Source organism: Chanodichthys erythropterus, chromosome 10 (assembly GCF_024489055.1).
Source record: "Chanodichthys erythropterus isolate Z2021 chromosome 10, ASM2448905v1, whole genome shotgun sequence".
Taxonomy (NCBI): domain Eukaryota; kingdom Metazoa; phylum Chordata; class Actinopteri; order Cypriniformes; family Xenocyprididae; genus Chanodichthys; species Chanodichthys erythropterus.
In genome coordinates, this window is record NC_090230.1 from 29,806,531 (window position 1) to 29,819,429 (window position 12,899).

General features: G+C 36.4%; 1 protein-coding gene across 1 annotated transcript; it reads left to right on the top strand.

Moving 5' to 3' along the window:
- Window positions 1-973: 973 nt before the first annotated feature.
- Window positions 974-12,487, top strand: LOC137028272 (bone morphogenetic protein 10-like). Its single transcript, XM_067397043.1, has 3 exons — window positions 974-990; window positions 6,281-6,840; window positions 8,189-12,487. The coding sequence occupies exons 1-3, from the start codon at window positions 974-976 to the stop codon at window positions 9,046-9,048; spliced, it is 1,437 nt and encodes a 478-aa protein (XP_067253144.1). The 3' UTR covers window positions 9,049-12,487.
- Window positions 12,488-12,899: the final 412 nt, after the last annotated feature.

The following is a 12,899-nucleotide window of genomic DNA, read 5'->3' on the forward strand; positions in this document are numbered from 1 at the left end:
ACTCAATTTAAGAGAACGCTTTATGCCAAAAAAGGTTCAATATACAGTAATACTTTCATGTTTACAAGTAATCGTTTTCTATGGATAAAGCATGTTTACAGGCTGTTTATTTCATAAAATCTGATTAAAGTAAATATTCATTAAAACGAAATCCATAAAATGATCTCATGGTGGGAAACCCTATAAGGTTCTCTACATGACGGAACCCTTTGTTTTCCTTCCCAGCGGCTCTGTCTGTCTATCTATAGCTTTAGCTGGATGTTGGAGAATCTCTCCGGCTGTCAGGAGCAGCACAGCTGGAGTCTGTATAAAAGGCTGTAAAGTCAGCGGTGTATTGCTGTCAATCCTGCGATTAAACCCTCCCCGCTGAGATAATTGGCGTCACTGTTTTTCCGTCGTGGCGTAAATTTTGCAACTTATTTCAAAACCACTCCATGGTTATCACTGCACGGCTGTTGCGGATGAATGCGTCTCTGCCGTGTCTCTCTGATGCTGTATATACAGAAAGAAGCGACAGAAACGCACAATAAATGCCACTATCAGCCACCTGCAGCGAGGCTTAATCAAGCGTTCAAATCAAGCATCAGGACAAATTGTGCTAATGTGTGAGCTGGTTATGATTTTGCAATCACAGCAATCCAGCCCTTAATTAGCCCTTATTGTGCTCTTTGAAACTCTCTTGAATACACTTCATCAAACTGATAATATTATTAAAAGAATAGACCTGCATCACATTGCATGACTTTGCACTGACGCCTAGTGGTTGTTTTGTAACACTGCTGTTGTTTTGAACTATATTTGTAGCTTGTCATTATATACTGTATGTTTTAAAGCAGCTTCACTGTAATAAAATACAAATAAACCAAGTTTGCAAACGCTTTCCAAATTATTTTCACTAATTTGTTAAAAGTAAGCAGCTCATAAAAGTTAATAGTTAACATTAAATTCAGATTGCAAGGTCAAATTAGCCAGAATGGGGAAGAACATACAGTACGTTCAAGAGTCCCAACCCTAACTTCTTGTTTTTGTATTGCATTTATTTGTATTTGCATCCGGTTTTCCAGTATTTATTTGTATTTGTACAGGAATCACTTTTTCTTGCATCCGTCTCGTACGCTAAAGAACTTTCTTTTTGTCTTAAAAAAAAAAAAAGGTTCTTTATTGGCATCGAAGGTTCCATGAAGAACCTTTTAAATGCACAAAATGTTATTTATCGTGGTAAAAAGCGCTTAAGATTAATAAAAACTAAAAAAAATATATATATCACTGTATGGTTCTTTAACCCTTATGCATCAATTAAAAAAGTTACTTTGAGGTCCTTAGAGGATAAAAATGTCCATGCCAAAAAAAACAAAAAAAAACTCAGACTTAAGTTTGGTCTCATTTTAAAGAAGACCCTTGGGTCGATTATTGTTAAAGTAAAAAAAGTTTAAAAAAAGTGAAAGAAACAAAAATTATAGAGGTTTTAAATTATGAAAGCAAATTTTTATATCCACAAGTTTCCTACGCCCCATGAGGCCTTGCGTCAAACGTGGGAGCGTCTTCCGGTTCGAAGTAAACAAGCTGGACGTGACACTCATTCATTCAACAGTTGACAGTAGTTCAAGATTTAACGATCCAAACTTGCAAACGTTTGTTTTTTACTTAAAGATGTAAGATTCCAGCATCAATATTTGATCAATAAAAAATGTTACAGTAATAGTAATGTATTAATTTATGTCCGGAGTGCACATCAATCATGCTAAATCTAACTGCGATCACAAGAATGCAAAAAAACAACTCCACTAAGGCTTTTAAATCCAAAGGCTTACACATTTAGAAATATATTGATAACATGCCCTATGTTTCCGTCACTTTTCTGAGCATTTCTATTTATTTTCCTCTAAATTATGCGATGAGTGCTATCCGAGGATGTTTGCGGGATCTCTCTATCTTGATCCTGATCCTTTCAGCCAGAGCAACAGAGGGAGCTCATGAGAAGACAACAGAAGTTGAGAGTTATACGAGTTAACCGGAGTGTGTGAATCTGTGAAAGATACGCATCATAGACTGTAAAAAAAGATGGATGACGCGGCGTCGCTTCCTTCCATTGTATTGAACTGAAGCCAAAATGGGCTGATGAATGGGCGCTGACACGTTACGCAATACGTCAAAAAAAAAAAAAGTTTGGAGCCTGGGCATGCGCAGAAGGAATCGTCAGTTGAGCCGGAGGCGGAGTCGCGATATCAAACTCCCGCCCAGACGACTGCGTCATCATTCATGTATTTTAAATAGACTATAAAAAATATACACAATTTAACAGTCTACCTATAAAATAATAGACTATTCTGTTTCTAGAGCAATAATATTTTTGAAACAGCAAATTCAGTAGATAAAATCAATATAATATGCCACTAGAAACAACTCTAAATCGTCAGAAACGGTCCTGCCATTTTAAATCAAGTTCAACTAACGTTACAGGAGATCGATTGCTGTAATTAGAGTAAGCTATCATTAGTTTTGTCCTGCTAATTATTATTTTATACCCATAAAAATAATAAGTAACTGCCAGATAACGATCACCTGCTTTTTCCCGACATGGTTAATATTAGGTGTGTTATCTTAACTAATAACATTTATTAATTAGCTTATAACGCCCACATTTGATGTTACAGAAAAAAAGTTCAGTGATCCGTCAGATCCTGTAGGTCGGTTAGTACAGTTTACTGCTGAACAACTCATTTTGTTGGTGTTAATGACAAAGAAATCGAAAATTAACTAATACATCTTCAATCTCCCCTCGAAGCTCCGACAGTCCTCAGACAAGCTGTCAATCAACTTCGAATCATGACGACACGCCCCGTTTTTATAGCATCAAATTGCTAGCTAAAATCTAAATTATCACAAAAACGAACAATTGAATATATATCAGTGTGATAACAACTACCTTAAATGACCAAAACCATCTTTCAGAAAGTTTTATTTGAAGCAGAATTTATTTTTATGTTTTCATTGAAGTCTCATTCGACTGCATTGAGAGGGCGGTGTTTATGACCTGTACTGCATCCAGCCTCCAGGGGGCGATCAAAGAGCCCGTGGCTTCACTTTTCAGAACGTATGAGACACACCCGATACGCATTTGTCAGGAATCAACAGGCACAGGGAAGAGACTATGGAGTCAAATTAATGCCTTAAAGTTTTGCACAAAAATAAAGTTTTGCAAAACACAAAAAAGAATTGAGCTATAAAAAAATGTTTTGCAAACAAAAATAAAGAATTGCAAAGGAAAATAAAATATTGAGCGGAAAAAAAATAAGTTTTGCAAACAAAAATAATAAATTGCAAAATAAAATAAAGTAGTGCAAAAATAAAAATATAATCAATTACAAAAATCAATGACAGCTGTAATCCTATTTTATCTTTGCCACATATTTTTCATGCTCAAACCTACAAAATCATTTGTAACGCTCATTTTATTCTGCGTTTCAGTCAAGCGTGCGCTCACGATACCGGTTTTCTTTTGCGCTGCACTGTTCTGTGCGGATCTCTTTATGGCACTGGTTTGACGTGGGGGTGGAGTCAAGAAACGGGGCACGCCCCCGCGAAATACATTGGAAGGGAACGTAATCGGCGACAGGTGAAATAATTCTTTGACATGGTGAAAAATAATGCATGGTTTGTTTGTTTTTGTTGGTTTGTTTAGCATATGTTGTCACCGATTACGACCCCCTCCAATGCATTTCTTGTTTTTTTTTTTAGCTTGTTAGCTGTACACCTTGTCACGTAGCAGCTTTTAGGCATTGTTCTGTTTATTGTAATGAGTCAGAAAAGACAAGAAGGCAGCCTCACGCAATACAAAGTCAATGGAGACTGTTGGGTTGTTTTTCCCCCGGTGGGCGTGGTTTCCAGATTATAATAAATGCGCTCTGTCTCTATGCTTGATCTGATCTGGGTAGCGTTTCCCAAAAGCATCGTAAACCTAAGTTGATCGTAGCTCCACTTATGATGCTTTTGGGAAACGCTGCCCTGTTCTGTTGCGATCTGCGTCTCCTGCCGATGACGTGTTTCGCGGGGGCGTGCCCCGTTTCTTGACTCCACCCCCACGTCAAACCAGTGCCATAAAGAGATCCGCACAGAACAGTGCAGCGCAAAAGAAAACCGGTATCGTGAGCGCACGCTTGACTGAAACGCAGAATAAAATGAGCGTTACAAATGATTTTGTAGGTTTGAGCATGAAAAATATGTGGCAAAGATAAAATAGCATTACAGCTGTCATTGATTTTTGTAATTGATTATATTTTTATTTTTGCACTACTTTATTTTATTTTGCAATTTATTATTTTTGTTTGCAAAACTTATTTTTTTTCCACTCAATATTTTATTTTCCTTTGCAATTCTTTATTTTTGTTTGCAAAATATTTTTTTATAGCTCAATTCTTTTTTGTGTTTTACAAAACTTTATTTTTGTGCAAAACTTTAAGGCATTAATTTGACTCCATAGAAATTTTGTCCCTGAACACCGTAACGACATCTCTCATAAAGATTTGCAACTGTACAAAGTAAACAATCATCCAAAAAACACTTAGCCACTTCGCTAATTAGCACACAAAATACCATTGGTATGCTACTTCCGCCACCTCACCGGAAGTTGTACCCACGTTCTCTTTTACAGTAGCGCCCCGCGGAAACAGGTGGATAAAATACATATTTTATAAAACATGTTGAATGCAAAAGTTGCTAAAAAAATCAAAGCCATAAATTGAAACAAGTTGTGTTCCAAATTTGAGGTTGATATCTCAAAAAATGATCTTTCAGTAAGATTTTGTTTGGACGGCAGCTTAACTGTGTGTTCACACCGCCGGCGGCGAGAGCTTCAAAGTGACGCTAGTCATTCATTTTCAATGAGAGCCGGCGAGAGCAGCGCGGCGCGTCTTGGACGGTGAGAGCGGCGAGGAGAGTTGAAATCAGGTTAACTTTATGGTAATGCGCTATGACGCGGTTCGGCAGCAACCAATTAGAATGTAGAGGGCCTCGCTTGAGAGGCTTCCGATTGGTTGACGTGACTTGTCATTTACTTTGGCTTTGCTTTGACCCTCCCGTCGGCGGCGGTTTGAATTAACAGTACAGCGTTGTTGGCAGGGCGGCCAAGGCGAATGTTGACGCTCTCGCCGCCAGCGGTGTGAACGCACGGTAACATCCTCTATATCTACCTCCTCGATGGCAGTCAAGTCTTTCAATTCAGTGGAAATGTCGCTCCTCTTCATAACATAAGTATCACGTCCAACATATGTTGTGATTTTCTGTCTAAATCAGCACAGAACAGACTTTTTCCCATCTCTTCCATTCTAATTTTCACTGCTTGCCCTCCACCGGAATTTCGCGCGTCTCGAGAACCACGTGACTGAAAACAACCTATTGCAAGATTTGAAGTCAGAATTGTGTGATATAAAGTCTGTATTGTGTGATATGTCGCAATTATAACTTTTTCTTGCCATAGCGAGTTTTTATCACGTAATTCTGACTTTTTTTCAGAATTGTGAGTTATAAACTCGGAATTGTGTGATATAAACTTGCAATTCTGAGAAAAAATGTCAGTCTTTTTTCCCTCACAATTGCACATTATAACACAATTGCGAGTTCATATATCACAATTCTGACTTTATAAATCGCAATTTATCCCTGGTTTCACAGACAAGGCTTAAGCTAGTTCCAGACTAAAATGCATGTTTGAGCTGTTTTAACTGAAAGTAACTTGCACTGACAGATCTTAAAATATGTCAGAGTCATTGTTCTGTCTCAAGATGCACACCAGTAATGTTTTCTTCTAGTGCACATTTATAAAAGCTACTTAAAAATCCTAATCCTGGTTTAGTCTAAACCCTGTCTGTGAAACTGGGCCTATATATTGCAATTCTGACTTTATAACACAGAATTGTGAGTTTATATGTCACAATTGTGAGAAAAAAAGTCAGAATTGTTAGATAAAAAGTAACTTTTATTTTTTATTTCATGGTGGAAACCATACATTTTCGTCCTCAAGGTCGTGAGTGGAACTATTTTGTGTTACTAGTTTAAAATAGATTTATTAAAGGAAATGAGGGTGAAATATTAAAATTCTACTAAAAATACACATTTGTGCCAAAATTGATGCTGTTGGCATTAACACAGGCAAAATTATCGAATAAACAAAACTGAAAAAGACAAAAAAAACGTTGTGTGAATAAGAGCATCTGCTCAATGTAAATGTGAATGTATTTATTGGTCAGAGCGTATATACGTTTGAGCTAAACGTCTGAGAAAGGCATGCATGGAAAGAAGATACAGGAAGTGTGAGGAACCCAGTGGCCCTCAGAAAAGGCCCACAGACCAAGTGGCAACATCTCCAAACTTGTCAGCACAAGCGGGTCGACAACGTAGTCCTGCCCTCTATCCCCGATCACAAGATCCACAAGGACGAGGCTGTTTTTCTTCTCTCACCACATCAACCTGTCAAGGCAGAAGGGAGAAAACCGGACAGGCACAAACACGGCAGGTGTCTTATGTCACATCATCCTCATCCTTACGATTCATATCTAATGGCTCTTTCTGTGCTTTCTCGAGTCCTGAGTCTCTGCGTCCTGCTGCTGTCGTGGGCTGACTGCAGTCCGATTCCACCTCCGGAAGAGCGGGATAACGTGGACATGCAGGAGGTTCTGGGTCAGTTCCTTCAAATGTTGAATTTGACCGATCAGGGGCCCCGGACAAGGCCCCGCTCCAGCCGCACGGAGCCGCCGGAATACATGCTGGAACTTTACAACCGATTCGCCAACGACCGCAGCGCCTTGCCGGCAGCCAACATTGTGCGAAGTTTCAGAAATGAAGGTAACGAGGTGCACTTGAGTTCAGTTAATCATGTTAGGTTCATGAACATGAATATTAATTACAAAAAAAACACACAAAAAGTTTGTTTTTAACAGTATTTATGTAGTTTGTCAAACCACGTTTATTTATATAATGCTTTATATAATACAGATTGTTTTGAATCACATTAATAAACAATAAAATAAAAAAAATCATCAATTATGAAACATTCGGTTCGGCTGTAAGCAGCTCTACAGAAGACAATTAGTCAGATTCGTTCAATAACTGTCAATGTTAAAGAGTTCATCAATTGTATTTCTTAATTGTTGAACATTGTTGCCTATTGTGCATATATTGCGTCTTGAGTTTGAACCGAAATCAGTGTTCTTCTGTCATCATTATTCTTATCATTATTAGATTCTTCTTATGAAATTACTTTTGCAATTTATTGTTTGAAATGATCATTATTTAAAATTCTTATTATTAGAATTATTTAATCATTCTTAAAATGTTTTATATTAGTATTTTTATATTATTTTTTAATAAATATTATTATTAGGTAACACTTCACAATAAGGTCTCATTTGTTAACATAAGTTAATTTATTAAGTAACATGAACTAACAATGAGCAATACTTTGTTACAGTATTTATTCATCTTTGTTAATGTTAGTTTCAGTCGTTCATGTTAGTTCACAGTGCATTAACTAATGTTAACAAATACAACTTTTAATTTTAATAATATATTAGTAAATGTTGAAATTAACATGAATTATGATTAATAAATGTGGTATAATTATTGTTTCTAGTTCTTAGTTAATGTTAACTAATGAAACTTTATTGTAAAATGTTACTGATTATAAATACGCAATATAAAACTGCAAAAAATAAAAAATAAAATTTATATTATTAGTATTATTTTAATAACTATATTATTTATTATTTAAAATGATTTTTTATAACATTCTATATTATAATAATAATTATATTTTGTCATTAATGTTTTTACAATTAAAACTTATAATTATTATTTTAGTAATATTTATTATTTTAAATTGAAAATGTTAAGTATTATTTCAATATTATTTTATATCAGTATCATAATATTACTGTCATTGATGTTTTTACAATTAAAACTTAATTATTATTTTGATAATATTTATTATTATTATTATTATTATTATTTAACTTTAAATTAAAAATTTAAATCTTTCTTGTTTTTCTCCTGGTCATAAGTGACCAGTTTATTCCTCACACAACACACACATAACAGATTGACATCTGATAAAATCAAGGCAAGTTTTTTTTTTTTTTAAATTTAAAGTTATATCGTTGCACAATTAAACACGTCTTTGCTCTCTGATTTACAGACCACACCTCACACGGGCGGACGCACCGTCTCCTGTTCAACATCTCTGTGCCGCCACACGAGCGTGTCGTCAGCGCCGAGCTGCGTCTTCACGTGCTTCTCAAGAGAGACTCGCGCCAGCGTATCGGAGCGGGATGGAAGGTGACCATTTTTGACATGTTGCGGGGCGGACGCTACGGGACAGGTGAGAGAGACGCGCTGGCGTCGAAGCACGTCCATCGTAAGGACAGCGGATGGGAAGTCTTTGATATGACGAACGCTGTCCAGCATTGGCGGAAGGTCAGTATTGTGACCCCCAGGCTGGAGGTTCGTATTGAAAATCTGAACGCGTTTAGGAATACGAACGAGCGGCAATACGCAGACCTGGACATCGACAGGAATCCTGATGGAAAACACGAGCCTGCGCTGATCGTCTTCTCAGATGATCAGAGTGAAGACCGTCATGTGATCGGAGAGGACAACAAACTGTGGACAGATGAAGAGGAGCAGATGCACTCAAACGAGATCTACAAGGACGGCTCAAGAGTCCGGCGCAGCGCTAAAGTGGAGGACTGCAAAAAAGCCGAGATGTATGTCGATTTTAAGGATATAGGCTGGGACAAATTCGTCCTGGCGCCATCTGGTTATCAGGCGTTCACCTGCCGCGGTGTGTGCAATTACCCTTTTGCTCAGGAATTGACACCGACCCAACACGCCCTCGTCCGAACGCTGCTCAATTTCAAGAGTCCTCAGAGGGCCTCGCAGGCTTGCTGTGTGCCAACTGAGTTAAAACCAATATCCCTCCTGTATGAGGAAAACGGCATTGTGGTTTTAAATAATAAATACGAGGGGATGGTGGTCAAGGAATGTGGATGCAGATAGTCCAAAAAACAAGAAATCTCCGGAAAAGACTGTTTAGTGTTTAAAACAAGCGCCTACATCAAATCACAAACCGGATGTGAATCATCTTGCATCTCATTAATCAACATAGGATGTTAGTAGTTTCACACATGCTGCTTCGTGAAGTGAACATCCTGGCGCCACTAACTGCAGTTTATTTAGGCCTCATGTATACTTACTTGTTGTAAATTAGTCGGTTTTCTATTGCACGCCCTGCTGTAATATATAACACACTGCTTTTGGGTGTTTAATCATTTATAATGAGAGAAGTTCAAACTAAACCTGCAGAAATAACAGTGGTATGCTGCTTGATCTGATCGCTTTTATCTGCAAGAACAAGCAAAAACATTGTTTTTTCATGCACTGGTCAATTTTGAGATTTTGGACTTTACATAATGTATTGTTTCAGACTAGTGTAAGAAAACATCCAAACTACACTTTTAAGTGTTTTTTTTAATTATTTTTTTTTATTGCACTTTATTTTTTTGCGTCGGTAGATTTCAATTAAAAAGTTTTTTTCTCCACTTCAGCAGCACTTACATACACCAAAATTTACAGTTTTCTTCCTATCTATATTCTGAAGGTTTTTACTGAGGGGTTTGTTCATATTGTATAAATTCAACATCCAAACTACACTTTTAAGTGTTTATTTTATTGCACTTTATCTATTTGCGTCTTTAGGTCCAATACATTTCTTTAAAGAGTTTTTTTCTCCACTTCAGCAGCACTTACATACACCAAAATTTACAGTTTTCTTCCTATCTATATTCTGAAGGTTTTTACTGAGGGGTTTGTTCATATTGTATAAATTCAACATCCAAACTACACTTTTAAGTGTTTATTTTATTGCACTTTATCTATTTGCGTCTGTAGGTCCAATACATTTCTTTAAAGAGTTTTTTTCTCCACTTCAGCAGCACTTACATACACCAAAATTTACAGTTTTCTTCCTATCTATATTCTGAAGGTTTTTACTGAGGGGTTTGTTCATATTGTATAAATTCAACATCCAAACTACACTTTTAAGTGTTTATTTTATTGCACTTTATCTATTTGCGTCTGTAGGTCCAATACATTTCTTTAAAGAGTTTTTTTCTCCACTTCAGCAGCACTTACATACACCAAAATTTACAGTTTTCTTCCTATCTATATTCTGAAGGTTTTTACTGAGGGGTTTGTTCATATTGTATAAATTCAACATCCAAACTACACTTTTAAGTGTTTATTTTATTGCACTTTATCTATTTGCGTCTGTAGGTCCAATACATTTCTTTAAAGAGTTTTTTTCTCCACTTCAGCAGCACTTACATACACCAAAATTTACAGTTTTCTTCCTATCTATATTCTGAAGGTTTTTACTGAAGGGTTTGTTCATATTGTATAATTTACCTGATTTATAAAACATTTAATTTCTAAAAAAAAAAAAAGTTTTTCCCCCCCCTGGCTTTTGGAGTGATAAAAAGAGAAATCCAAAATTGCCTCTATAAAAACCTTTAACTCTAATATGCCAACAAAACTAAACAAGAAATTTGAACCCGGCTTTATCCGATTTTCTGGAAATGTATGCAAATGAATGCATATTTAATTAGATAATGCATCATTTGCATATTCAAACATAACATTTCAAAAACAAAAAAACTATAAAGTTTTAAAAAATATATTTTTTTCACAGTGATGCCATTGGGGAACCAAAAATGGTTCTTCAAAGAACCTTTCAGTGATCTGTTCTTAAAAGAACCTTTTTCCACTCTAAAGAACCTTTTGTGCAATGAAAAGTTTCCACAGGTGTTAAAGGTTTTTCATGGAACAATCAATCCTGATAAAGAACCTTTATTTTTAAAAGAGAGCATCTATTTATCAGAGCTCATTCTGCATAATAATTTCAGTTGTCAAATAACATTGATTGTAACCAGGGCTTGACATTAACTTTTTTGCTCACCAGCCACTGTGGCTAGTGGTTTTTCAAAGATACTTGCCACAATTTGGACATATACCATGGGGAAAACTGCCATATAGATATCTTTAATATTATATCATAATTTGGCAGCAGGTTTATTAGGCTACTGTCACTTTAAGACCTCATGCATGGATCCATTATACTGTTACACACGAGTTTTTCTCAACTGTTTCCATTCACTTCAAACATAACTGACTGTGTTTATAAGAATACTCACTCAAGACCGTCATTTTGACATTATTTTGTGTGTATTTGACTGTTTAAGTGCAATAAGCAGCGAAAAAGAACTCAATTTAGTACTGATAGGCAGCTTTATGTGCGCGTACTTTGAGTCTGCGAACAAAATCTGTGGGAATGAGTAAAATTATGCACAATCCCATGCCCTGAAACACCAACAATATTCAATATGAATATCTGAGAAAATGAGTATTGGAAGCGTTTCATATATTTTACTATCAATATGTATAAAAAAATCTGGATTTTTGACAACACTACATTGCACTTATTTTATTATTTCAGATGCCTTTTTAAAGACTACAATTGAAAAATGTATATATTATATATAAAATTCAACCCACCAAAGTGTGTAGTAGGAGTGACTGGGTTACACGCCCCTGCTGAAATACACCCGCATATGGCAGGTGTTAATGTCAAGCCCTGATTTTAACCCAAACGTTCTTCCTCTGAGCGCGGATATTCTGTCGCCCCTGACGGCCACATGCCGTGCGAGCCACAAACATGTTCTCTTCCACACAGCCGTGATAAGGAGGTGTCAAAAATCGAGAAGTGTACGACCCCTCACTCAGGATGAGACCTCATTCCAAGTGGTGTGTCGTTGGACGCGAGAGCCGTCAGATTCCTGAGCGCCAACAGCAACAGTCTCCAACGATGCCTTCGCTTCCGCTTGCCATTAATGCTGTGACGCCCGTCTGTGGGGCCAGTGTGAACTATAGGGCACTCTTAGAAGAAACCGTCATTTAAGGGTTCTGTTACATTTTAACATACTTTATCACTAGAAAAAAATGAAAAAACTTGTAAGTATTAGACATTTCTATATATATATATATATATATATAGAACCTTTTCGGCTGTAAAATTGAGTCAAGAACCCATAGAGTTCTATATAGAACCATGCTGAACTTTTATTCTAAGAGTGTACTGTGAATATGAAGGATTTTTTTCTGTTATTGATCACATATTTTGAATTATGCACTGCATTGTGTTTTACACTCTTAAAAATAAAGGTTCCAAAAGTGATTGATTCTTAAAAGAACCATTTTTTCATACTTTTTAAAAGTTTAAAGGACCACTATTAAGAAGCATTTGTGCAATGCAAAATTTCCATCGAAGTATTGATGCCAATAGTAAACCTTTATTTTTAAGATAAAGAAAATGAACGGATAATGTACAAAATTACAGTACATTTTTCGTTTTTCTATGGAGTTTTTTCTTGCATTAGGAAGGTCTGACATTAAATGAATTTATTCTTGATTTCGAGCCTCTGTGTGTGTGTGTGTGTGATGTGAATAAACCTGTAGATACTCAGTCCAGCAAACATTCTCTCACTCTCTGTGAAGGTGTCTGTTTAGATTGGGTGTCGTATCTGAAGCACTAATAAGTGTTTCAATGTAAAGACCTTCATGAGTGGAGATAAGGAGGCGTATCAGCCGTACAGAACACACGACTGGAGATCATTCCTCAGCACTGCTCGGAAAACACACACAGTATGGAGAATATCTTCAGCAGGACTTATTTTGGGCCTCGTACACTATTTTCCATAATAAATATTTAATTATACATATTGACTGAAAAACGGTGTAGGCTGAAGCCATACTGTAGCTTATTATACCTCTAATAAGCGTCCCTTTCACTACTA